The 27,740-nt window shown below is 39.6% G+C and overlaps 1 protein-coding gene across 3 annotated transcripts in view; it reads left to right on the top strand.

The window, feature by feature from the left end:
- The window catches only part of PRKDC (protein kinase, DNA-activated, catalytic subunit), an 83,014-nt gene that overhangs the window by 44,613 nt on the left and 10,661 nt on the right, over nt 1-27,740 (top strand). For all 3 annotated transcript variants that reach the window (XM_031612940.2, XM_090137566.1, XM_090137567.1), the window contains 25 exons: nt 1,699-1,810; nt 3,206-3,330; nt 3,424-3,573; nt 4,021-4,194; nt 5,065-5,163; nt 5,819-6,029; nt 6,407-6,596; nt 6,937-7,152; nt 7,394-7,506; nt 9,481-9,612; nt 10,648-10,827; nt 14,317-14,525; nt 15,183-15,321; nt 16,237-16,425; nt 16,915-17,139; nt 17,413-17,521; nt 18,196-18,310; nt 20,135-20,324; nt 21,550-21,724; nt 21,822-22,012; nt 23,307-23,487; nt 24,002-24,162; nt 25,340-25,551; nt 26,568-26,655; nt 27,284-27,427. In XM_031612940.2, coding sequence (XP_031468800.2) covers nt 1,699-1,810; nt 3,206-3,330; nt 3,424-3,573; nt 4,021-4,194; nt 5,065-5,163; nt 5,819-6,029; nt 6,407-6,596; nt 6,937-7,152; nt 7,394-7,506; nt 9,481-9,612; nt 10,648-10,827; nt 14,317-14,525; nt 15,183-15,321; nt 16,237-16,425; nt 16,915-17,139; nt 17,413-17,521; nt 18,196-18,310; nt 20,135-20,324; nt 21,550-21,724; nt 21,822-22,012; nt 23,307-23,487; nt 24,002-24,162; nt 25,340-25,551; nt 26,568-26,655; nt 27,284-27,427 — 4,030 coding nt within the window. The remainder of the gene's footprint in view (nt 1-1,698; nt 1,811-3,205; nt 3,331-3,423; nt 3,574-4,020; nt 4,195-5,064; nt 5,164-5,818; nt 6,030-6,406; nt 6,597-6,936; nt 7,153-7,393; nt 7,507-9,480; nt 9,613-10,647; nt 10,828-14,316; nt 14,526-15,182; nt 15,322-16,236; nt 16,426-16,914; nt 17,140-17,412; nt 17,522-18,195; nt 18,311-20,134; nt 20,325-21,549; nt 21,725-21,821; nt 22,013-23,306; nt 23,488-24,001; nt 24,163-25,339; nt 25,552-26,567; nt 26,656-27,283; nt 27,428-27,740) is intronic.

Raw genomic sequence — 27,740 nt, 5'->3', positions numbered from 1 at the left:
CTAGTGTCCATCTTGGCTGTACTACCATGAAGTTGTTGAGGTGATAAGGGAACAATACTATCAAACATTTAGCCCTGGATGTGGGAAGTGCAGACTTTAGGCTGGTTGGGAACTAGTTCACAAGATGTGAATTGATGTTGAAAGTTAAGCAGACAGAGCAGTACGCTGACTTGGCTGAGCAAACTTCTTCCAGAGCTTAGGTGGAAGAAGAATGTGTGTGGACACTGGAAGCAAGATCAGGCAATGTGGGAGGACTGCAGCAACCAGGAATACTGGTTGCTATTGTAGTGAGAAAATTTGTGTGGCCAGAGCTCAATTAGAGTGGATGCTGGCCAGCAGCAAGAAGGGCTTCTTTAAATATGTTAACTGCAAAAGAAAGACCAGAGATAGCATTGTTCCATTACTTGATGAGATTGTCCCGACTTATGAGGTGACCACACATAAAGCAGAGACATTTAATGCCTTCTTTGCCTGTTTACAACACTGACAATGGACTCTGGAATCCCTGGAGCCCTGAATTGGAAGACCCTGACTGCAATAATGGTAAATTCCCAGCCAGCTCCAAACTTCTGCAGGACTTGCTGCTCTGGCTTTATGCGTATAAGTCCATGGGGCCTGATGGGATTCATCCCAAGGTATGAAAAGCTGGCTGATGTCATTGTGAGACCTCTCTCAATTATTTTTCAGTAACCTTGAGAACAGGAAGAAGTCCCACTTGGCTGGAAGCTGACAAATGTCATCACAGTTTTCAAGAAGGACAAGAAAGTCCTAGTAATTACAGGCCTGTTAGTCTTAATGCAGTGTGATGTGAGTCAGCAGTTGCCCTGGCAGCCCAAAGGGTCAACTGTACCCTCGGGTGCATCTGGCCCAGCACTGCACAATGGGCAAAGGAAGGGATTGTGCCACTATGCTCTGCCCTGTGTGGCCTCACCTCTAGCACCAGGTGTGGGCTTGGGCACGCAATATGAGAAGGGCATAGAAGTTTTAGAGAGCATTCAGAGAAAGGCTGCCAAGATGGTGAAGGGTCTGGAGGAAAAAAGTGTGTGAGGAGTGGCTTTGGTTTGTTCAGGCTCAAGCAGGGGAGGCTCAGGGGAGGCCTCATGGTGGCTGCAGCTACTCACAGGGAGTAGAAGGCCTTCCTATACTAGCAGCACTAGTATAGGCAGAGCTTAGCTCTGCTCTCTGCTGACAGTGACAGGATCAGAGGGAACAGCATGGAGCTGTATCAGGGGAGAGTCAGGTGAGGATGAGGGAAAGGGTCTGCACCAGAGGGCAGAGAGCATGGATCAGGCTGCCCAGGGCAGTGGGCACAGCCCCGAACTGCTGGAGGAAAGACATATGGTTTGAATTTTGGGTGGTCCTATGTGGAATCAAGAGATTGAGTTGGAAGGGATACACAAGAATCATCAACTTGAGATATCGTATGAATCTATGAAATGCAGAGCTAATTTATTTTGGAAAACACTGAGAAGGATGTAGGCTTTATTACAGTGAGACCTAGGACTGCAATTTCATGGGAATTAACAGAGTCAGGAACTGCCAAAGCAAGGATTTGAGACACTGTAGGTGGGAATCAGTATTGAGCCATATTGATCTGTTCTGAAAGTAGTCATTGTGCTGTTAGACAGCTCAAAAGTTTTTCAGTGTAAAAGCAAATGCGGGAGTGGTGGCTTATAACACGTCTGCTTTTTGTGCTAGGTATTTTCAGGCTCTGATCAGTAACATGGGTTTATTAAGGTATAAAGAAGTTTATGCAGCTGCAGCAGAGGTGTTGGGACTTGCTCTTCAGTATATAGCTGAGAGACAAAATGTAAGTAACTGTATTAGGTGTGTGACTACTACTGTCTTTAAATATGTTTACATATTTACAATATGTGGCTGCTCAGTTCAGCTACAAAAATTTATGGTTTTAGAACTCAGCAGCCTTTGTCCAACAGATTAAAAGGTTAACTAATTAACTCAAATGAAAAATGCTTTAGATCAACTAAGAGCTGAGTTTCTACCCTGTTGTTTTGGAGCTAGAGGTGAACGGGCTTTGTTCTGCTCCTGTGTACACTTGTGTGTGTACATCTTAAAGTTTTGGAGTTTCTTGTTTTTATCACTTTTTGATTTAAAAAGAAAATTAAAAGTTGGAAGGTTTGGGGCTATATTTTGAACATCTGTGTCTGAGAATGTTTAGTAACTGACAAGTTTTGATGTAAGATTCAAGGCTACTATATTTAATTTGGGGCTTTTAGAGCTCTCGTGGGTAATGAATCCACTTATTTTCTAGAGTGTGGGTGAAATGAATGCAAACCAGTTACTCGCTCAATTTTATAGTGCTGGCACCAAGAGATAGTGCTTGATGTTCATAGAAATCAATTTGAGACAGATACTGGAAATATCTCTTAACAGAACTGTTAGTTATCACAGGGAGTTGTGGAGGTAGGTAGCATCAGCAGGTTCAGAAAGAAATTAGGCAAATTTATGCACAAAAGAAGCCCATTGCCTACTTTTAAAAGCAATAGGCAATGTATATTCTAAGAGCTAATGTTGGATATGTGCTGGGATTTATGCGAAAGAAAAAAAAGATACAATGCTGCCAGGCTTATGAACTCCTAAATATCATTCTGCAGCTGCTACTATAGAAATACCAACTTATTGGCTCGGTGTATTATTACTCCAATCTCACAGGATATTTCTGCATTATTCCCCACTAAATTGCATTCTATTTGTTCTTCTACAGTTTCTAGAGCATATTTTTCTAAACTGAATTCCTGCAACATCCTCTCCCATAGTTTTTCAAATTCTATTAAAGCAATGTTTTGCATAAAGTAGCAAAGATGGTTGAAATATTTTATCCTATTCAAAGCTAATTTATTTGACACTTAGTGAAGCCTGCTGCTTCATTCACTAAACATCTTCAGTAAAAATGCCTTTTTCTTACATTCACTAGTTGGAAATCTACCATACTCAATAGTTACTATTTATATAAGCTTGTATTTCAAATTTAAGATTTTGGTTCAAAGCCAAAGAAAGCTTAGAAAGGCATTGTGAAGCAGTTGTGTTTCAGCTAGTCATTACTGTAGGACAGCTGTGAAGCAGTGTAAGGTCAATGTGAAGCAAAGTGCAGTAGAAACAAACAGTACAGCAACAGTACCGTGTGTTGTTAATGTGGTTCTGGGTTTCATGGCTATGTATGTCATACTGTCTTTCTAATTCTCAGATACTTGAAGATCCAGTTTATGATTGTGTCATAAAACAATTAAAACATCATCAGAACTCCCAACAGGATAAGTTTATAATATGCTTGAATAAAGTTGTTAAGAATTTTCCTCCTCTTGCCGACAGGTATGTCATAATTTACATGGTGAATTCATTGTAGATCTAGAGGAATAATAGAAACTATCTTGCTATTCTTCATGGGCTTATGTTCATGTTAAGGTTTATGAATGCAGTATTCTTCTTAATACCAAAACTTCATGGTGTGATGAAAAACTACTGTCTGGAAGTAATTATGTGCCGAGCGGAGGAAATACCTGATCTCTATCTGCAGTTAAAGAGTAAAGACTTCATCCAGATCATGAAACACAGGTAAGTGGTCACATGGCTACAAGCATGAATAAGTAGTGTGAGCCTTTTGATAACATTGCCTGTGGTGGCCACAAGAAGTTTATACCTCTGGATGCATTTGGGGGTCACGTTTGGTTTTGCTTATTGCTCTCATTGTTTGAGCAAATGGAATCTGAGTGTTAAGTATAAGATAGTTAACTCAATGTGAAAAACAACAACAAAAAACCCACCTATATATCATTAAGGTGAAACATCAACTCCTATTCACTAGGGTATGGATTTCATCTTTAGTATGTATTGCTTTAGTTTTATTCTTACTTCTAGGTTGAACTCAAAAGTATTTACAGTATTTTACATGAAGCTCTTTACATGAAAGCAGATATTGGTAAAATCTAAGCTGATCTTCTCTGTGTAGAGAAGAAGGTAATAATCTTTAATTTTTGTTTTCTCTCCCTTTCTCAACTTTAGGGATGATGAAAGACAAAGGGTTTGTTTGGATATAATATACAAGATGCTGTCTACACTGAAACCACCAGAACTTAAAGAACTTCTTCCTGGAGTGACAGGGTTCATTTCTCACCCTTCTGTAATATGTCGACAGCGCATGTATGATATTCTGATGTGGATTTATGATAATTACAGGTATGTATTCACTGCAGTTGTCTTTCAGTGGTTTGAAAGCATCTGTTAACATTGTCTTCCAATTTTATGTCCTTCTATGTGGGATTTTCTAGTTCTCAAACAAATGGCTCTAGTGGGTTGCCTCAGACCTTCTTTCATGGTGATTTAATAATTTAAACTAAGGGACAAAGACTTGGACCTGAACTTCAGCCCAGAACTAGAATACTGCATCAACACAGCACAGTGGTGTAAGAAGTCTTAGTCTGATGCTCTCACTTTTTTTTTTCTTGTGGCAGTGTTTATAGCTGTAGTAAGAATTGTATGCTATAGAAATTTGATTGTAGTCAGGAGTTGTATTAAGGCACTTTGGCACGATCTGAATCTGTTCAATCTGGTGATGTGAGGATGTTCTTTGTTTGACTTAGAAAACAGTGTGTTCTTGAAAGAGCGTGCTGTTGTATCCTCTGTCTTGGTTGGATTCTGTTCTATGTTTTTGCCCAAGATAACTGTTTACTGTTAGAATGGATGATTTTAGTGAAGAACATGCAGGCAATTTTACTGCAGTGTCACTTGGGAAAAGATGCCACTGATCTTACTCTTTTTTAACCTTGCTAACTCAGCATTACTTCTGCTGGGACTTTATAATAAAAACCTAACAACATATTTTTTAGCTTTCTGACTTTTTATTTTTCTAAATGGTGGAGAGACAAGCCACTTCTGGAAATGAAGACCACATATTATGAAAAAAGTGTTGTCATGCCAAGTTGAGACTTTTTATATTAATAAGGGCAGTTCCTCCTTTTCTTCCACCATCCTCGTCCTCTTGCTTGTTTTTTCTTTAATGCATTTTTTGTGAGAAGTCATTAAGAGACATTTTTCTCCTAATGTCAGTGATCCAGAAAGCCAAGCAGATGATGATTCTCAGGAAGTGCACGGACTGGCAAAAGAAATCCTGCTTCAGGGACTGATTGATGAGAATGCTGAACTGCAGTGAGTAAACAGTGTTGTGATGACTGAAGTAATAAGTCCTTAAATTGCTCCTCCTTTGTTTATAATATGAGAAACAATAATTAGATGTTTTAAGATATTTTAATATGAAAGTGTGACATTAAGATAATGCTACTTCCTTTTCTTGCAATGAGTTAATTTATAAAATTGTGTCCCATAGCTTCACACTGAATTATGGTGAATCACAGAACTATTCAGCAAATTTCTAAGCCATGGAGAAATTGTTTGACTGGGTTGGTCCTAATTCTGCATTAACTTTCTGAAGTTTTTGAATAAGGCTCTTGCTATACACAGATGCATAAATAGATTCAGTGTTGGAGGATGTTGAATCTCTTTAACTTTTTTTTTAGTGAAGCAGAAGATTGGAGATCTGTTCTTAATCACCCATAGCACTTCTTGAGAGGAAAACAATACAAATATTTATTTTTTGAGTAAACCTTTATAATATCAGTTAAATGGCATAAAGCATGGGAGACGAATGTGCAAGTCCATGTAACTCAACGGAAGATCCATGGTTTGAAAGGTTTAATTGTTGACGTTGTTATGTTATTGTTTTATTTAAAATTGATCTTTTTTGGAAATGTTGCATTTTCTGTTTGCAGATAAGGAATTAAGTTACTCATTCTTACTGTTACAGATTAATTGTTAGGAATTTTTGGAGTGACGAGACAAGATTACCTGCAAATATTCTTGATCGTATGTTGATGTTGTTAAGTTCTTTATATTCTGCCAAGATTGAAACACAGTACTTGAGTCTGATCACAAATTTTCTGCTTGAAATGACCAGCAAAAGCCCAGATTATTCCAGAAAAATATTTGAGCACCCTCTATCTGAATGCAAATTTCAGGTAAGTAGTAGTGTGTTATCATCTGTGCAACCATGTGACAAATTCCAGTCCCTAATGTAGCTGCTGCTTGACCAGAACAGAGTGAAGACCATTGAAAGTGCTTTTTGGAATTAATAGTTAACACCTGTAACAGTGCTGGGTTATGCATGGCAAATTTATGAATTAATCTTGAGCTAACCAGTCCAAATTTCAGCAAGCTTTTTTGCTGAGCTATGGGGAGGAATTGTGTTGTTTGTTTTTTTTTTTAATACCCAAGTTTTGCCCAAGTTAGTTGGGTTAATGTTTTAGATTCTGTACTTCCATTCTGCTGTCCTGTCTTTCATAGGCAAAAAGCCTCCACTCTTACTGTTTCTATTAATTTTTGTGTATGTTTATAGGACTTTGTAATTGATTCCAGTTGGCGTTATCGAAGTACTATGCTCACACCTATGTTTGTGGAGACTCAGGCTTCACAGAGTACTAACAGGAATTCATCACAAGAAAGATCCCTTTCCGTTTCTGGGTCAGTGGGTGGTCGAGTGAGAGCTACCCAAAGGCAATATGAATTTACACCTACACAGAATGTCAGTAAGTCCAGACTTGGGGCCTCTGAAATCTTGTTGCTTACTGTAAGAATGATTCCATTCTTTTCATTCCTGTTGCATGTGAATTTTTAATGCAGAAGTGTAAGTACACTTAATACTTAGTATTTAAGTGCTTTTATTTTTTAATGAGAAAAAGACTTATTCACATTTTTATTGGTCTGATACACCTTTAATGTTCTGCCTAATGTAAAAGTGTTTCTTGCAATCCGTTCTGCTTATGAACACTGGGAGTTATATTTCTAGGGGAGGAAATTGATGTGCTCTGTAAAAGTTTACATTTGGTTTATGCTGATGTGTTACTCTTCTGCTCTTTTTCTTTACAGGTGGTAGAAGTTCTTTTAATTGGCTAACTGGAAACAGCATTGACACTTTGGCAGAGTATACGGTTCCTTCTTCCTCTGAGTCTTTGTCTTCATCCATGCTGTTAGTTAACAAACGGAGTGAAAAATTTAAACAAGCAGCCTTTAAACCTGTGGGGCCAGATTTTGGGAAAAAAAGGCTGAGTTTACCTGGAGATAAAGTGGACAGCAAAACTAAAGGTGTGTAGACCTTACAGTGCAATTTCTACATTACACTTTGGCCGTCTTTGACACTTATTTGGCTGACAGTCTTTTACCATTCTATCTGAGATTGAATTTTACAGATCTGGTTTCCAGTTTCCAGGAGTGTGTGTTGATAGCTGCACAAAGTATGGCAGAAAAGTAGGATTGCACTAAGAATTGCTGAATTGCTAAATTGTGAGACAAAAGAACTGAAGGTGTTGTTCCATTTTATGCCTAGGTATAGATGAGCGAGCAGAAATTCTAAGACTGCGGAGGCGTTTCTTGAAGGACCAAGAGAAAGTCAGTCTGATTTATGCTAGAAAAGGTGCGGCTGAACAGAAAAGAGAAAAGGTTTGTCATTTCAATTAAGTTTAAAACCTTGAGCCTCAGTGCCATTTACAGTCTTGTTCTTTATCTCTAGAAGTAATTGGATGAAGAAAGGGTAGGTGTAAGGTACTGGTTGCTACTGTAAGAGCTTTAAGAGATTTTGTTTAAAAATTGTGCTATTTTTGTGCTAAGATCTATGTGATGATACTTAACAGGAGGAAGAATAGAGCTAGATAACACTTCTGTTCTTCAGTGTGCACAAAGTGATTTTAAGTGATGGAATCCCTGGTAGCAAAAGGAGATGTTCCCAGTAGAAGCTCTTTATGCTTGTCATCCCAAAAACTAGAAACCCTGAAGTAAGAATACTCTGCAGAAGTAGTCTAAGCAGAGAAACTTATCCATTGTCTGAAGGTAAACTCAAAAATGTGATACAGCCAATGGGCTAATGTGAGCTGTTGAGGACTTTCAATCTGAAGGAAGCTCAGTAAGTAATATGCATTTACTGAGTGTTTATTAAAGCTTGGTGCTGTGTGGGTTTCTTGGTTGTTACATATTCATAATTAGTTTAAATAGACTCTAGCAGTTTTTCAAAGGTTCATGTGACTAAAATAAAATGTATTATTGTCCAAAAATGATAGCAGTTTAAGAAGAACAAAGGAACCGAGGATTAAGAGTTAATTTTTGAGACATACTTGTAATTCTTTGCAGCTGCAGACAGCTGTGTAAGTTGAACCTATGTCTGGAAGTATCACACAAACACCTATTTTTTTTGTCAGTTTATTTACTTATAGACCAAAGTTCCCCTTTCCTCCTACTCTGCAAGAGAAAGAACCTGTTTAAAAAAAACATGTTCACTATGACAGTCCAAAAACAAATGAAAAAAATCTGGTGTTCCACACCAAAAGACTGGAGGAGACCATAAATGTAGCCAAGACCCCTTAAACTTTCCAAGAGATCTGTTGCACATAAACACATATGGATCTCTGTGCATTATGTTAGTACCATACCTCATAGGTCAACAGGAAAAAGGAGATCCTGAGCAAGAAAGTATTTGGAGATGGCTTTAGCAGAGACCTAATATCTTAATTTCTCCCAGGATATTTCTCTTGGAAGTTTTTTTTGATAATCATCCCTTTCAAGCTCAGAATAAGAATTATCTGAAATGACAGCATCCCAAATGTTTAAAGAGAATTAAAAATAGTCAAGCTCTTTTTCTTTCCCTCTTTCATTATATCAGTGTATGCATCCATCCATAGTCTGCCAGTTTAACTGGTAAAGGCAAGAGTTACAAGTAAAATTCTGGGCTTTATAATCACTGCTGATTTCCTTTATAGCCTGTCCATGGTGTGGGGAAAAAAAATAAAGAGGAAGAGATGGATTTTATCTATATGTATTAGTAATTCTTGTTCAATTGAATTGAATTTCTTCAAGCCTCAGCAATGGGCAAGACAGCTTTGTAACCACTAGTTTACAATAGTTTTATTACAGTTTGGTTTATTAGGAAGCAGTTCTTCCAATCATCCTCCTTACTTTCCCTTCCCATCCCACTGTGTGAAATAAAACAGTCACTTTAGCAACCTCATGTTACTTTGCTCATTTTTGGCCAGGCTCTGAAAACCTTCATCAGCATGGTGTGACTCAGCTGGCAGGCAGTAATTTACTACACTGTAATAGCTCACTGGCTTTTGAAAGTAATTATTCTCTGTTTAAAATAAATAAATAAATAAAATAAACATTACAGTACTACGTGTATGAAAGCAGGAACTACAGGACATTAAAATTAAAAGTAAATGACTAAAGTAACTCTGTGGAAGAGGCTTTGGAGTTCTTAACTGATTATTTTGCATTTAACCATATTTCACCTTTAAAGTATTTGTTTAATAATTATGGCAGAAACTTACAAAACACTACAAAAATACTCTTGCTTATAATGTCCTGTCTAGATACAGCTCTTTCTAATTAATGACTTTTTTCTTTAACGTGAGCAATGCATTTCAGGAGATGAAATCTGAGCTGAAGATGAAGTTTGATGGCCAGGTTACTTTGTACAGAAGTTACCGTGTAGGAGACCTTCCTGACATCCAGATTGAACACTCCAGCTTCATTGCCCCTCTACAGGGCCTCGCCCAGGTCTGTCTGCTCTTCAAATGTCATTTTTTGTGCTTTAACAGGAACAGTGATGAGAGAAGATGCCTTGTAGATTGCCTCACCTGAGCAGTTGAACACAGAGGATCTAGGATATCAGCTGTTCTTGCCTCTGAGTTCCTGGGCTTGAGAAACAAATGGTTTTAGAGACATTATTGGGAAAGGACATCTCACTGTATAATAACAAAACTATCATTTTTGTTCTTTCACATGGCTGCAGTGCAGTAGTAAAAGTAAGGGTGAAGTTCTGTGGATGGACTTAGACGAGTCAGTAAAGCTGATCCAATATTCCTTTCTTATCTGGGAATGGCAGAAACTATAAGCTGAACTTATATTTTGCAACGTTTGAGAAGTCACAGTATTCCTGATTATCTTTTGTATTTAATTTCTTTTGATGGTCTCTTATTTCTGTGTGAAGGGGAGAAGTAGTGCAATCATGAGTTATCTGAACAACATGAGATCAGGAGTTAGACCTAACTCCAGTCCTGTGATAGACCACAGTGTATGGGATTATATTACATTTGCAAGTATGTTTCTGGGTTGAAGAAATGCCTTTGAATCTCAGATGGTACTATCTATATGCCTGTATCTCTCTCCACTAGCTCCTCAATGTTTGGGGCTGGATTTTCTCACACATTGACATCTTCTGGGTTTTTTTGTTTATTTTCCTAAAGCCCTCTTCATTGGCCATAAGACGATACTGAGTTTCTGATTACTGTAGCAGGAATTGTGAATATGTGAAAACTGTAAATTTTCCCCTGACATGCCAACACTATGGCATGAAACCTACAATGTCTTCCAGTATATATAGAAGGATTAAGATAGAGTTTGAATTTGTTGTACAGAAAGTCTGAAATAATTGCCAGTATAGAAGCTGGCCACACCAGAGCAATTTTTCCACTCCCAAAAGCATCTATGTAGGGGCTAGGTTAGAGGATGGCTCATGTTTCTTATTTAATTATTACTTTACTATGTCACAGCTAAGTTCAGTGACTGTATTGCTTTTCTTACAATTTACAGAAAGATCCAACATTTGCCAAGCAACTTTTCAGCACTTTGTTTGGTGGAATTTTTCATGAGGTGGAAAAATCTAAAATTCTCTCTGAGAAAAAAGTCATCATCCAGAAGCTGCTGAAGGACTTCAATCATTTCCTTAGTACAAGCCTTTCTTACTTCCCACCATTCATTGCGTGCATCCAGGTAAATCTTAGTCTGTGACATGAAAGTAGTGGAATATATGAGTCTCTGTCTCAGTGCGTGGTAAAACCAGTGGTAGATGTTACTGAAATTTAGGTAAAGGTGGATAGAGTACTCCAGATGTGGCCTTAGAATGGCAGAGTGGAAGGGAAGGATCAACTCCCTTGACCTGCTGGCCACGCTCTTGTTAATGCACCCCAGGATCCCATTGGTCTTCTTAGCCATGCAGGCACACTGCTGGCTCATGGCCAGCCTGTCATCCACCAGGACACCCACGTCCTTCTCCTCAGAGTTCTTTTCCAGCAGGTCATCCCCTAACTTGTACTCAAGCATGAGGTTATTTCTCCTCAGGTGGGTGCAAGACTCTATGCTTGATTTTGTTGAATCTCATGAGTGAGGTTCCTCTCCACCCATCTCTCCAACCTGTCCAGGTCTCACTGAATGGCAGCAAAGCCTTTCTGAATGGTGCCAGCCATTTTTCCCAGCTCCGCATCATCAGCAAACTTACTGAGGGTGTACTTCACCCATTATCAGCTGTGAGAAAAATTGACAAGACTATGCAGATGTTGTACTGATATTTCTGTTTCTGCCAAAGAGTTGGTGCATCACAGCTACGTCACTGAAAAGTAAACTCACGCCTTTCTGCTTTGTTTCTGTGTGCTTTTATGCTTCTAATGCTATGAGAATATGCTGGCTTGGAATAGTTTGTGAACTTCATATTCTACCCCAAGTTTTAGAAATTAAAAAAGCTTGTCCAAGTGCTGTTACATAATCACTGTTGCTGCATTTAATGTTTCGTATCATCTGTGTTGATCTTAGTGCTGTATCTATCTATCTATTTATTTATTTTGAGTGACAAACAGTAGCTTCCTCTTTCTGTTACAGAAATCTGAATACTCTGATGTTAGATGCCTTTCATAATACAGGAGGAATATCTAGTTCAGACTAGCTTTTCAAATAGTGACAGACTGCTTCTAAGTACTTGTATTTACACATCTGAGAAAGTGTAATTTGTTGTTTACTTTCTTCTGTGCAGCTGCATAAAAGGTCAAATTCTGTGGGGATATTTCTGGGCTGTCTTAGTATTTTTTGAGCCAGCATCTCACAATAGCTATCTGTTAATATTCCCTTCTGCCATATTCCCTCATTTCCATTATTTGTGTTGAACCATGCTCTCTATTACGCTCTATTAAAAATGCTTTTTTGTGGGGCTACGTTTTTACCTGAATAGACAGAAAATCAAAAATCAAAAAATAGGTAAGTTATCAGACAAAAATGTGGACTTCATAACAGTGCCAAGAGCATCTCATTGTCATCCCTGCTGAATAAAAAAAGAACAGCAGCTCAAAGGCAAGGCTCAGCTTGTATATTTGAGCATCCTGCATAACTATGAAAGGAGGTCTTTTTCCCAACATGGAACAAAGTTTATATTGTTGAGGAGAAGGGCTGGGAGAGGAAAAGGGAGCGAGTGCATAGTGTGGAGGTTGCCACTTCTGTTGGCTTGGCCAGTTGGAAGCAGAGTTTCTGTTTCCTGTATTCCAACAGGATAATAAATATTGGCTTGTGTCAGAAGGACTGCCTGCTTCACTGCGCCTTCCTTGTGGGTGTTTCACTTTTGGTCTTCTGCACATTAAAATCCCATCAGGAGAGTAGCTTGTTGATAAAAGGAGCTGTTTCCATCTTCAGGAATAATCTTAAAGTTGTCTATGAGGCTCTGGGGTCGGCCTTTAGGACAAATTAAAAAACAGCTGAAATACTGAGAAAGAACCTAAATCCATTCCATAAGTTTATACAGACTGTGTAGAAATACCTAGCCTCTGAAGGACATATCATTGTATATAAATACTGAAGCTATTAGGCTGACTTGGATGTCATTCCTCCTTATCTTGAACATATGGTGCAAACAGAAACAGAAAACACTGTGTGAAGCAGAGAACATTCTCTTTGCTTTTAGAAGATAAGCGATGGTACAGTCACCACCTTTGATGTGGGATGATGTCTGTAAATTGTGAGAGTATTCTGCAGATACACTGTTCTATTGGCACAGTTCTTGCACTTCTCATATGCATGCTTGGTAAAGGGCTTTTAGTCTTACCTTAACACAGCTATTCTTAATTTTTTAGGTTGTGCAGTTGGCATTGCATCCCTGATATAACCCCTAAGAGCTGGCAGAGGAGGGATATATGTGTATATATATGTCTTATGTAGGAATGTCTGAGACATGTAGTTGAAATTGCCTGAATAGCATTTGAAGCATATGCAGGCCCCTCATTGTCATCCACGTGGTCTGTAACACAGGAAGCTACAGGAAGCTGTTCTTTTTCTCTCTTGTATTGAGCACAGATAGAATTGGCAGGAGTCTCAGCAATGCAAAATGTGTAATGGATTTGCTTAAGCCAGATTCGTATCCTAGCATTTTTGTGGCAGTTACCATTTATGAAAGCAGTGTAGCTGAGTTGTTCTCACAGTCTCATGCTATAATTTCTATGTAGTGATTATGCTATAATTTCTATGTAGTGATTTTTCATTCTCACACGTACCATCTTGCAAGAATCAAGTGTTTATTTTTCTCTTACAATTCTGTGCTGTTTCTATAATGAAAGTAGGTATTACCTACTCCTCCTGGTTGTAGACTTTTTTCTTTTCATTGGGTTTAAGGGATCATTGCAACTTTCTTTTAGGTTTTAGAAGGAAAAAAAAAAATGGGGCTCTAATAAACTTATGCTACTTTATTGATGTATTTGTCTGTATTGGCAGTAATGATTTAAGTATTAAAAAGAAACTTTGGGTAGCCAGAAAAGTTTATCCTTATAAAACGGTTATTCTGTAGTTGAACTGATCTTCAAAAGGGTAAAGATCTCAGAAATCCTGTCTTTAAATCAGGCAGGACTAATGAGGACCAATAAATGAGTGTAATGAGAATCTTCAGGATGCTAAAACAGGGTAATTGTGTGGCTAGGAACCATTCATCTTGGTTAATTAGACATTGGTGGGTAGCAAGAATACACTGTGCACTATGTTAAGGAAGAATAGCAGCTGTGTAGCAGGCATTGCACTATCAGCAAAAAGAGGGGAACGTTCAGACCCTGAATGTGTTCATTTCTCTCTTCTCTGCCACTTTCAGTGTGATTCTTTTTAGAGAATTGTTGGGAAGATCTGTCAGGTATTGCAGGTTGAAGTGCATGTGCAGAGCAACTGTTCCTTGTTACATCCGATTTCCTTTTGTGAGGCAGCTTCAGTCCTCAAGTCCTCACTCTGGAGAGACAGTGAAGTGCAGGGGTTGTTCTCTGTCCTAAGAGCAGCAAAAAAAAAAAAAAAAAAAAAAAGCTTTTTTTTTTGTTTGTTTGGTTTTTTCAGAGTTGGGAACTTGTGGAAATTTTACTGCCTTTTTCAGAGCTCACAAAAGGGGTAGATGGCTGTTCTGCCAAAGGTAGCTGTCAGCAGCTATACAGTATGTATTAGACGAGGTAAACCACTTGTTTTGTCTTACAGGAGATAAGTTACAAGCACAGAGAGCTGCTGGAGCTGGATTCAGCTAACGTGAGCACGAGCTGCCTTGCAAGCCTGCAGCAGCCCGTAGGCATCCTTCTTCTGGAGCAGGCCCTGATGGCACTGTCCCCTGCAGAGGAGCCCCCGTCTAAGCGGATGCGCGGCAGGACGGAGCTCCCCCCAGATGTCATCAGATGGCTCGAGCTTGCTAAGTAAATTATTGCTTGAGATAAGTTACTCCTGGTCAGGTTTGCCTTGTGAAGAACTGCATCTTTGTAGCTCCTGGAATTTTTTTTCAGTCCTTCCCTTTGTTAGAATTCAATATGCTCTTAACTTCTTGTCAGTTAATTACGGTCTTTCTGTTAGAGCAGTTAGACTTAAGAGATCACAGAATCACAGAATCACTAAGGTTGGAAAAGACCTATAAGATCATCCAGTCCAACCATCCACCCATCACCAATGGTTCTCACTAAACCATATCCCTCAACACAACATCCAAACGTTCCTTGAACACCTCCAGGGAAGGGGACTCCACCACCTCCCTGGGCAGCCCATTCCAGTGCCTGACCACCCTTTCAGAGAAGTAGTATTTCCTAATATCCAGCCTGATCCTAATATCCAGCCTGAATGTGCACCCCAGCAATGCTGCCACGCTGCTAAAAACAAAAACAACAAAACATCCTATCTTGCAATTGCAGGAGTTTCCAGTGTTCAGGTATTGCCCTACAAGATCAAGTTTGTCTACTTACATACGTAATGTTATTGCTGACTGAATGTAGGTTTTTTAAATTTTATTTTCAGTAGTTTATATTTACATTAATTTACCTCTGTTCAACTGATTAAAAGATTTTCCTTCTCCTTATTGATAGGCTTTACCGCTCTCTGGGAGATTATGATGTCCTTCGTGGTATTTTCAGTGGTAAGATTGGGACTAAGAAAATTACACAGCAAGCATTGCTGGCAGAAGCAAGGAGTGATTATGCTGAAGCAGCTAAATGTTATGATGAGGTAAAATGACAACAAGAATGCTTAGTTTCATAAATCTTTCTCATGGCTTAGAACTAAAAGCCAAAACTGAACATTTTGAGAACAAGCATGTTGTTCAAAATGTCCTGTTTTGTTTGATTGATGGTTAAGTCTGTAATGACGTGGGAACAGATGTCACAACGGAGCAGAAAGCATGCTGCTCCTTAACTAGTTGTTACCAAGCTTCATATCTGTCCTTACCTCTTTGCAGCCTTCCAGTACCTAAAGGGAGACTATAAACAGGAGGGGAATCAACTCTTTGAAAGGCTAGATAGCAGCAGGACAAGAGGAAGTGGTTTTAAGTCGAAGGAGGGGAGATTTAGGTTGGATGTCAGGGGGAAGTTCTTTACAGAGAGAGTGGTGAGGTACTGGAACAGGCTGCCCAGGGAGGTTGTGGATGCCCTGTCCCTGGAGGTGTTCAAGGCCAGATTGGATGGGGCCCTGGGCAGCCTGGTCTAGTTAAATATGAGGGTTGATGGCCCTGCATGTGGTGAGGGGTTGGAGTTTGATGATCCTTAAGGTCCCTTCCAATCCAAGCCGCTCTATGATTCTTGCCTAAGCAGACAAGTAAAACTCAATGGGCACGCTGCCTCTGTGAGAGCAAACTGCCCATGTTCATGGTAGATCTCAGTTACTGTGGGTGCAAATGAAGAAGGAACTCTTATCTTTCTTTTAAGGACTTTTCAGAAATGCAGGTTTAGTGAAGATATCTCTCTGAAATAAATTTTTATATAAATATTATTTCAATCCTGACTAGCTTCAATTTTCTGCATTTAATATTGGAAAAATGTTTTTATGAGAGATGATCAACTGCTGTGAAGTTACTTGTGACTTGATCAGAAGCTGACATGAGTTAAAACTCTATGAACTTTCCTCTCCTTTAAATTGATTCCCTAGGCACTCTCCAAAGAAGACTGGGAAGATGGGGACCCAACTGAAGCAGAGAAAGACTTCTGGGAACTTGCATCTCTGGAATGCTATGACCACCTCACAGAGTGGAAGTCTCTGGAGTATTGTGCTACTGTTAATATTGACAGTGGTAAACCTCCAGACCTGAGCAAAACATGGAATGATCCATTTTATCAGGTTTACAAATTATTTTGATACAGCATTACTGTCTCTGCACAGATGTCCTACAGTAATGTGATTGTGGTTGGAATTCAGTTGTGTCATTTGGGTTACTTTAATTATGGAAGTTAGCAGAGATTCTTACACATAAATACTAGAAGCAGTTACTTCTGCTATTTTTAGAGTGTTTCATTTTGAGCTAGTGTCTATGGCTGATCATACAGTGCCAGGTTTAACTACCACTGCTGCTGACACTATCTGTGTTACTTCTTCTCTTGCACATCTTGAGAGTTAGCACATCACTGGTTCTGAGACTCACAGTATTTACTGAGTACTTCCTGAGCCTATCAGAAAAGGCTGCCTTTGATCTGTTTGCAAATTGAAATGTATCTTCTGGGAATTTAAGAAAACAGTTGAAAATATTTTATTTTATCTGCCACAGATAAGAAAAAGTTGATCATCTAATATTCGATGCCTAGAAATAAAGCCCACGTTTTCACCTTCCAGGAGACATATCTGCCCTATATAATACGCAGTAAGTTGAAGCTACTGCTCAATGGGGAAAATGACCAGACTTTGCTGACTTTCATTGATGAAGCAATGAAGACAGAACAGAAGAAAGCTCTGATGGAAATGCATTACAGCCAAGAGCTTAGTCTCCTTTACATCCTGCAAGATGATTTTGACAGAGCCAAATATTACATTGGCAATGGCATGCAGATCTTCATGCAGGTAAAAATCACTGCTGCTTTTGATGTATAGATTTTTCAGTATAAACTTAAGGAACAGTAAAACTTGTTGCTGTTACTGCTGCTAGATTATATGCTTCTATACTTGTTTAAAGCAGACTCGTTGTCAGGTTATAACTCTATTAAATAACTCACAAAAGATTTGATTGTAGAGCATATTCTATAGTAGCATAAGATGAATAGTTTGCAAAGCATTGAATAGACCATGTTGTAAATTCTATATATGAAATCTTTTATTGTCTCCTTTGCCTTTCAGAGCTATTCTAGTATTGATACTTTATTATACCAAAGTCGAATGAGCAAACTGCAGTCTGTACAAGCTTTGACAGAAATACAGGATTTCATCAATTTTATGACTAAAACAAGTAAATATATATTTTTAAGTTTATTTTGTTTCCATTGTATTCAATAGTTCTGATTTTCTGAACTCATGATTTGTTTCCACACTCAGAGGACTGAACTCCTGTTTGAGGGAGCATGGGTCTGGAATTACTTTGTACTGTCTTCTTGACAGTAAGAACTATTATAGTTGTGTAAGATAGGCTTCAAGGTAACTCAGTGTTCCTTTGCAAAGCTTTATTAGCCTAGCTGTTGTAATAAAAGTATCTCTTTAAATGAGGAAGTAATGAACAAAGGTTTTTGTTGGGGTCACTTCCGGTAGCAAAGTGGTTAGCAGGGATAAAAGATAGATGAAATATGTTGTTTATGGCTACTGTGGTTGGCATGAAATACTAATTCGTGTATATAAAAATAATTATATATTAAATTTACTTAACAGTTCCATTGTATTCCAGCATACTTCCATATTGAAGGTAGCTAGTGCTGGTGATTTGCAGTGACAGTTGACCTTGATGTCCATGTTGAATCTGCTGTGCGGCAGCAATAAGCAAAAATATCAGCACAAAATAACACATTTAATGCAAATTCAAAAATGCAGCTGCACTTTTGGGGTTTGATTATTACATTTTGTTTGGGTTCAGGGCCTTTTTCATGCTGTTTGGATCTAGATGCTTTTAAAGTATTCCATGTTGATTTCTAGGTAACTTAGCTCCAAGGGCTAAATCCCTGAAGAGACTTCTCAGAACTTGGACAAGCAGATATCCAGATGCTAAAATGGATCCCATGAACATCTGGGATGATATCATTACAAATCGGTAAGATGAGATTTTCAGCGAGCTTTAATTCTGTGTCTGTTGACTTCTGAGAGATGCTTTTTCTAACACCGCTTGTTTACATGGAGGGTGTCACAGATCCAGTGTATTCCTTTTCTTTTAAGTGATCTGCACAGCTTTATAACGGTTTGCTTTTTGTGGGACTAACTTGTGGTGAAAAGCAAAAGGAGTTTCAGAAGCAAATGGAGGATAAACGATGTTTTAATAGGGAAACAAGTGTTACTTTAGGCATTTTTTTTGCATCAACAACTACAAACACTGTACAAAAACGCTGACAATAAGTCAAGCTGTCCCACTTCAGCAGCCCTCGAACGTACCTGCATGTAGTTGAGTAGGTTAGCTGTATTTAGCTCAGTAAACCACCACCCAAATGGCCCATCCATTATGGATAAAAATGCTTACATACTTAATAGTCAATGTCAAAGCTGGGGAGTGTGCAAGAGATGCTGAGCCCTGTCACACTGCATACTTCTAATGTTTATAGGAGAGTTAACGACCACTGCAGTGATCAGAGCAGTAATCTGCTGCATAACTGATGCTAGAAAGAACAAAGGTTCTCTAGAGGCTGTTTTGGATTAGATCCAAAGAAATGAATGTTTTTTCAGATTTGAACGTTTTCTGTTCCCTCTGTGGTATTCATCTCCATCCCAATCCAGTCTTCCTGTGCAGATTTAGTTTTTCACTTTTTGTGGAGACAGTTTATTTAACAGCTCTTCTGATACCCTCTGGGCACTAATTTACTGTCTCTTGGGCTCAGGAAAGCATGGATATAGAAAGAGCTTGTATTAGTTAAATATTAAGAAGAATACATGGAGTAGTGTTGTGCTTTACAAAGTCTCAAAACATTTATGATTTGCATGGTTGTCAGTGTCTATGTGTAAACAGTTCTATGTGCTGCTAGAAATAATTTGCAACAAATTACTTAAAAAAGATGAGCCTTTATTCAATGCTGAGGCCTGCTCCTGACTCTAATAGTGATTGGACAAGAGAGAATGGCCTCAAGCTGCTCCAGAGGAGATTCAGGTTGGATATTAGGGGAAATATTTCTTTCTCTGGAAGGGTAGTCGGGCAGTGGCACAGGCTGCCCAGGAGGTGAGGGAGTCACCGTCCCTGGAGGTGATCGAGAAACATGGAGATGTGGTACTAAGAGACATGAGTTAGTGGGGAAACAGTGGTGGTAGGTGGACAGTTGAACTGGATTATCTTGGAGGTCTTTTCCAACCCTTGTGATTCTGTAATTTTTCTCCTGCACTGAGTAACAGTCTACATGGTGAGAGATGCTATTGAATTAGATTGGATTAATTGTAGAATAAAAAGGAGTTTGCACTGGTTCATGGCAATTCTGTTTTAAGAAGCTGAGTACGGTCATTGCTATTTTTTCTGCCATGCAGATTTTAAAGTGCCTTCTTTACATGCCTCAGAATTGTATATACTGAATTGCAGCTTTGCATAAAGCACATCCTGGCACACTTCTGTCTGTTTGGAACTGAAGTTATGGCTAGGTGAACTTCGGAGGTGGTTGTAGCTATGCTTAAAAGAACAAACCAACAGAAGATCCCACTTTATTATGAATGTTTTCTTCTACTTAATCTCATTGATTAAAGATCCTGGAATGCTCTCAAGGTCAGTTTGTCCCTGGTTGTTACATTGAGACTCCTTGTGGAGTACATTTATCCTTTACTAAATGTGATTACTATAATTTGCCATTCCTTCTTAGCTTTTTTTCTCTTACTGTCAAAACTCAATGCTTTGGGGTATATATTCCCTTGCCTGGGTGCCAGAGTGATTTGTGCTCTTATGGTGCAGGTGCTTCTTTCTTGACAAGCTGCAAGAGAAATTTCTCTGTGATCAGGCCAATGATAGTATGGAGGTGGATGAAGAAAATGGTGTTGGAGACCAAATGGAAGTAGATCAACAGGATGAAGACATTCACTCAATGATTAGAAGCTGCAAATTTAACATGAAACTGAAGATGATAGACAGTGCCAGAAAACAGGTGACTACTGTCTGCTAGCTTCCAATTTTGTGAGAAAATATGAACTGAAAACCTCCTAAGTCTACTTGTGTGCATTTTTGCTAGGGCAGAGCTTGTCCAGGTCATTTTGAAAGCTCAAGAAATTCAGCTCCTTAGAGAGAGAAAACAACAGATAAATGTTAATTAAAAACTTGATGATAATTTGTCATTACTGGAAATGTGCCTGAAGGCCCCTTTGATCCACAGATGGTTTCTGACGCTGAAGTGCAGATAAAGTATCTTCAATCATTAATGGATAGGATGCTTGTTGCCAAACAATATGCTCTCTTATTTACAAACAATCCCTTCTATGCAAGAACACAAACTAAATTCAGATTGAATCAGTATCATTCACTTCAGTCAAGAATAGTAAAACATTCGGGGATTTATTTTCATCATGGTTTTCATTAATATTGTAATTAGATACTGGGGTTAGCATTTATATAAAAAGCTAATGCTGACTGACTTAGAAATTTTGTTTTGGATCTGACTTTTACAATTACTTTGGTGTTTCAAGCTTGAGATGAAAAATATTGAAGTCCAAGTCTCCCTGTTCTTCAGAGATCCTGCGAAAATCTATAGTCAGTGTCAGAGTTGATTTTAAGCACTGTAAATGGCCAAATATAACATCAGTGCTTTGCAGGCTGTTCACTCCTGAAGGAGAAAAAAAAAAAAAGGTATAATTTAGTGCTGCTATAGAAATGTTTCATCCAATCACAAGCATGATATGTAAGCAATGCGCTGAATAGTATTATAAACTGAGTTACACTGACCAAATGTGTTTGTGCTGCAGAACAGTTAATATCTATTTCATTATGCAGATAAAATTATTTTATCAGTTTTTCTCAACCTCTCTGCTTTTTTCCTTTTCAAATTTCTCCATTAGCACAAATCTGTTTTTTCAGTATGAGACCAATCAAGCAGCTGCCCTCTCTTCATAGAATCATGGAATCTTTAGAGTTGGAGGGGACCTCTGAGGGCCAGCTAATCCAACTGTCTTGCAATGAACAGGAACTCCATAGCGAGATCAAGTTGCCCAGGGACTTGTTCAGCCTTGCCTTGAAAGTCTTCAGGAATGGGGGGCATCAACCACATCTTACCATAGCTTTGCTTATTTTAATGAAATCGTCCCATCTCTTAATCTGATTGCAGGAAGATTTTGTTTTCAGACATATTATTTGAAAAATCTGTCTTATTCTGAATACAGAACAGCTTCTCTGTTGCCAAGAAGCTTTTGAAGGACCTGCGCAGAGAGGCCCGAACGAGGGAGGACTGGCTGGTGAGGTGGAACTGTGCCTACTGCCGCTTCGTGCATAGCTGCAGCCAGAGCCAGAGTTGTCCTGAACGAGTGCTTTCTGTGTTAAAAACCATCTCCCTGCTAGGTAACACTCTTTGCTTTGCTTTGCTTTGCTTTGCTTTGTTTATTATACAAAGCTGCTTTGTTGTCAAATTGCTGACTTTGTTTTTGAACTCCAACAGAAGATACCAAGTCAGACTACCTTAACGAGAACATGATGGCCTTCCGAAACCAGAATCTTCTGCTGGGTACTACATATCACATCATGGCCAATGCTCTTAGTCAGGATCCAAAATGCTTTGAGCAAATAGAGGAAGAAAAAGCTGGGAAAATATTGGAACTGTTGGGAGAAAGTTCTCAGAGTCCTAAAAAGGTAAAAGGAGGGCAGAGGGGGAATATTTTTTGGTATTTCAGTATAGTATTCCTATGAAGGGAAGGAAGGATATGGATAGATATAGAGAATATCAAACCCTGCTATTAGCACTATCTGCAGGAATAGCAGCTGTGGAGGTGAGGGCTGTCTGTGGCTGCTGTTCTTGGCTGGTTTTTGCTCTCTTGGTGTTCTGCATCATTGCAGCCATTTCAATTAGGTGGGAGAACGTTCTTGCATTTCTCCATTCCTGTATTTTGTTTGGAGGAGAAAGACGTACTGAGTGCACCCACACCCACATGACAATGGTGAGAGAAAGTAGAGAACATGAAACTCAAAAGAATACTTCTATTTCCGCTGGGCATTTCTGAGCTGCTTCTTACTGTCAGACTATCTTATCTCATAAAGAGATCTTTATAATACTGATAACTATACTGTTATGCTTGCTTTATCTGAATAGTTCTAGTGATAAAGGGAAGAGGGTTTTCATTATGAAACAGAACATATGCCAGACATCTTTGCATCCATTAGAGAAGTGCACATTTGAAGATCACAGTGGTGGACTGCACTGCATCTCTTGTGTTCTGGCACAGATCTTTGGTCTGTCAAATTGTGCTAAGTAAGAATTTAAAGTACCATGGCTGGCTTATTTCTGTTAATTCCTAAAGCCACTATACAGTCTTAGATATGAACCATATCAGTACAAAACAGCAATAATCAACTCTTCATTTGTGGCTTTAATGGCAGTTGAATAAAAGTGGATAAAGACAAGGTTCCTTCGAGTTAGATTCTCATTTCCCACGTTTGTAGAAGCTCGAGCAGAAGGTTAAACTTCATTTGCTAGGTAATTATTAAAAGCATTCTTTGTAAGGAAATCTGAAAGATAAGTGTAAAAGCTTTCTTTTGTGTCAGATGAATCAGATTGGGATATCAGGTATTTCTACTGAAGATGAGACTAAGGAGCGTAGCCTTATTTCATATTAACATGAAGCAGTACTCTAACTCTGGTAGTGTCCCTCTCTCCACCTGAAGAGCAAGCTGCTTAATCTCAGATATGGCATTTTTCAGTTGTTCTTACTTTTTCTCCGCCCATTTTATATATCATTTAATAGCTGCAGTGCCTGAGGTTGTTAAGCTTGCCAGCAGCATGAGTGTATTTGATTTAAAACATTCATTTGTAAAGAATCTTGTAAAATCCTTCATTACATGAGCTGTGTTAGAAAGGTATGATCAATGTGACATATATATGATATGCATAGTTAGTTAGTTATTTTTTTCCCTTATGGTTTAATTTCAGATATTAGCAGGTCTGAACAAGAGAGCTTTTCAGTGTTTCAGCAGTGCTGCAAGGAAGTCTGAAGAGGAAGTGCAGTCCCTCTCCATGGAACACGTTGATGTGAAGGGAGTTATCACTGCATATATGACTTTGGTTGGTTTCTGTGACCAACATCTGCGTAAGGAAGAAGAAGGCTCACTTGGTTAGTTGGGGTTTCCCCTGTGCACGTGAGATGGCTTTATCTCTGGTGTGTGAGCTTTTGTGATACCCAGGAGGAGATCTCCCTGAGCAATGCAGCTTGGGTTTAAACGGAACACTTTGTCCTCCAGTCCTACGTTATTGATAGTCCTATTGTTTGTTCTTTTTTCCCCGCTACAACTGCTAGCTTTGGTGCTAGTGAATCATTTGTAATCTCCCTGAGATGTATATCATATCCAGCAGATGCTTCCCTTGTTCCTTCTCAGACCACACCAGCAGTTCTGTATTTAAAGTAGGCTGGTTACCAGAGGTGATGCAGCTTTCCCATAAAGTTAATCCTTACCATCCCCAAGTTGGTGGTGTGCACAGTTCAAACAGATGAGAAGGAGAACAAAGTAAAAATACAAAATGCACTGGAAGAAAAAATGCTGAATAGTGGAGAAGAATGTTCCAGATGATCAAAGCCATGACTCAAGTGATGGTGTTTCTGATAACTTTTGTTTAATGTCTCTTGGCAGAAATTAACGCTGCAGATCTGCAGCTATTCCCAGCTATTGTGGTGGAGAAAATGATAAAAGCTTTAAAACTGAACTCCAGAGAAGCCAGGCTGAGGTTTCCTCGACTGCTACAAATAATTGAAAGATATCCAGCAGAGACACTGGGTCTGGTGACACGAGAGGTGAGTTGCTTCCATTCTCCTGGCAGCCAGTGTTGTTGTAAGTGGAATTTAAAATATGGGAGGTGGGGGCTGGATGGATGGAGATGTTATGCTGGTGAATTTTGCTGCAAGTGAACCAGATAAATTTTATCTTACTGTTGTTCCTTGTTCTTCTCTGGCTTGTTGAGTATAAGTAATATGGTCACGAGCTTTTAAAAGCTGAATTTTTGTCATTGTATTGATTCCAAATATTAGTTTGAGAGCTCCTGAAAAAAAGCGACTTTTTTTTCCTGAACCATCTGAATGGGCTGATTGGATTAAGAGTTGTGTCTGTAAGCTTTCCCCTATGTGCAGGAAACCACCAACTTCCCCACTTGTTTTCCACTTCTCCCATCTCTCTGTGTTCTGCTTCATTGCAGAGCTTTACTGCAGCTTCATCTCATTTGTATTTCCCACTTCCTCCCTTCCATTTCCTGTTCCTTTATTGCAGCTGGATGCCAGGATGTCATGTGCCTTTCCTTCTGTCATGGCACAGAAAAGCTGAGCTCTCTTTGGCTCATGTCCACTCCTGTCTTGGCTTGCCCGTGTTTTCAAGCCCATTTCATCATATGGTGCTCAGAGTGCTTCCTCTGTCCTGTCAGAGGGAGAACTTAAGGTGTGAGAGAGACATAAATACGGCATAGTTACCTCAAGAGACCAAAAACATAGCAAACATGGCTGAAGTGGACATGGTGTGGCCACAGTGGAACTCTGGTGGTAAACCAGAACCCGACTCCTGCCCCAGCCAATAAACCTCACCCACAAGAGAAGTTCTCTGGGTGTTTTTGTCCTCACCTCTCTTTCAGTGCAATCAGTCCTGGCAGTCCATTAAACTTAAACTCCATTAGAAAGGTAGGAAGCGATGAGGCAGGAAGAGGAATCAGTCCATCCTGTTGTCATCACAGGTAAAGAGAATGTAGTATTCATTTCAAAAGTGATATGAGTCTTTGCAATGGGACACCTATGTAGTAGTAGTAGTAGCAGTAGTTATAGTAATGAAACTCTGCTTCAGTGGGAGTTTTGTGAAGGTAGTTGATGTTCTCTGTTTCATTTTTGTGTGTTTGTCTGTCAGGCTGGGACACAGAGCAGTTTTGGTTGTGTCTGCTCTGTTTGGTATCCATAAGGATGACCAGCATTGAAAGCAGTGTCTGTTTTGCAGCTCTCTTCAGTTCCCTGCTGGCAGTTCATCGGTTGGATTAGCCAGATGATGGCACTCCTTGACAAGGATGAGGCAGTGGCTGTGCAGCACACTGTTGAAGAGATCGCAGATACCTACCCCCAGGCAATCATCTACCCGTTCATGATCAGCAGTGAGAGTTTCTGCTTCAAAGATACCGCAGCAGGCTGTAAGAACAAGGAGTTTGTAGCAAGGTGAATCTGTGATCAGCAGCTCTTTGGTGTATTTTGGATTCAGGTGTTGATGGGTTTGTTTTAAAGAAACTGTTTTCTTCAGGAAGCATGAGGGAAGCATTAGGGGGCAGTCCCACACACACTGTGCTTTGATTCAAAGGCACAGGGAAAATCAATGCATGAACTCACTCAGCATTAGACACGCTCAGGTAGGCAGCCTGATTACTTACAGCAGTATTGAGTACATGGAGTCCCTGGACTGTGGGAAGTTAGAAGATTGCAGAGAAGGAACTCCTTTCTCCTGGTAGCTCTGTGTTAGTTGAAAGTTTCTTCTTCCTTTCCCTTCAGCCTCAGCAGAGCAGGAAAACTCCTGCTGCAATAGACTTCACAGCAGTGACAGCCAAAACCCATCAGGGATGGAGACGGACACTTTGAGTCTTTCTAACACCAGGAGAGAGAGCAGGGATGTTTGAATAGAATAAAAAGGCTCCCACCAGATTTCAGAGATTGATAGTGAAATGGGTTGAACATTATCTTCTGGGAAACAGCAGCTTTCCATTGGTTTCTTCTCTGCTTGCTCAGTGCACAGTACGAGCCTTCAAGCCCTACCTTACCCACCTTGCCATGTAATAAAACCTAAATTAATCCCCAGGCAAAAGTCAGCTTGTATCACACAGTGCTGTAGAACTGCTACTATAATTTTAGCTACCCCTTTGCATTTTCTCAAATTTCTAATGCATTTGTTGAAAATCTTAGTTTAAAACTAGAAGGGAAAGGTTTGTGCTTCACAAACTTTATTGCCCTTGAATAACTGTCATGACAGGTCTTGTTAAATGCCAGTTTCTGTTGTAAGAACAGCCAATAGTTAACACTTATACAGCCCAGGAGAATTCTGAGTCGTCCTCATTTTGCCCACTGCTCTCCCCAAATAGCATAACTCAGTTCATGAATGTAGCAGCTGCTGTGTATCATGGCTTATTGGCAGGCTAGGTGATGGTAATTTCTGCTGAATTGTGATGTAGTTCTTTCTTTTAAAGCATTAAGAACAAGTTGGACAGAGGAGGAGTAGTTCAAGATTTTATTCGCTCCCTGGAACAGCTCTCTAATCCTGTAATGCTTTTTAAGGTAAAACGTATTACTGTTTTCCCCTCTTCCTTCCCCCCGCTGTGCTTAGGAAAAAATGTGCAGGGTGGAGATGCTACAGCTGCAGGAAGTGGTTCACCCCATAACAGACTGGCACTGATGCTTGGGTGCTCTGTGAGCTTTTCCTCGCGCTGCTCCCCATTCCTTTTGCCAGCTGACTGCTTTGCAGTCATCCTCCTCAGCTTTCTCTTTCTGGAGTCTTTGTGCTGCCCCGCAGTCAGTCTTGCTTCATTGTTCCCAAACTGTTACATTTTAAGAGTTAGTGTTTATGGTACAGTTTCTGTCTGTTGGGGTCCATGTACCCTTTGCCTGCACTATGAATCTTCTGTGGCAAGAACTCTCTCGTTTAGTGTTTGATCTGACTGCTGGTCCTATGGGTGCTTTCTTAGTTTGTACCAGACACTGTGGTAGTAAACATTGTTATGTTAGAAAGTAGAGACATTTTTCTCAAGAAACAGAAGAAGAGGAGAATGTTTGCACAGACTTTTGTTTGCTTATCTGATGTTCAAAAGACACAATTGACTGTTAGTACATGCAGTAACCCAAATGCAGTCTGAACCAATTACCAAAGAGTTTTTGTCAGGGCTCATCTGATCCCTTCTGCTTTCAGGACTGGGTTGAGGATGTCAGAAATGAACTTGTAAAAACTCAGAGGAATAAAATTAAACTTAAGGAAATGTATGAAGGAATGTACAAGAATTTGGGAGATGTGAAGGCTCCTGGTCTTGGATGGCTGAGGAAACGGTTTGTTCAGGTACGTGTGGTGACTGAATAGCATTGGCACTGTGTGCTTCTGTAGAAGGCACTAGCAAGTCAAAGGAGAGGAACCAGATCACAGCTTCCACATGTGCAGGAGGACTAGATGAAGCGAGAGATGGAGGTTAGGACTTCAGGATTTCATTGTTGGGAGCTATGGAGCTGTTATGGCTCAGCTTCCCCCCATGACCACCCCGCAGGTTCTGTTGTCCTGCTGCCTGCCCCAAGTCCTCAGCCAGGGGTTCTCTGTGAACATGAGTGGAGATCTGGCCTCATGTTTCCCCTGCTACCAGATTTGGTACTGATAAGAA

This window comes from Phasianus colchicus, chromosome 3, assembly GCF_987193195.1.
Source record: "Phasianus colchicus chromosome 3, bPhaCol1.hap1.1, whole genome shotgun sequence".
Taxonomy (NCBI): Eukaryota; Metazoa; Chordata; class Aves; order Galliformes; family Phasianidae; genus Phasianus; species Phasianus colchicus.
This window is presented reverse-complemented; position numbering and strand designations above follow the sequence as displayed.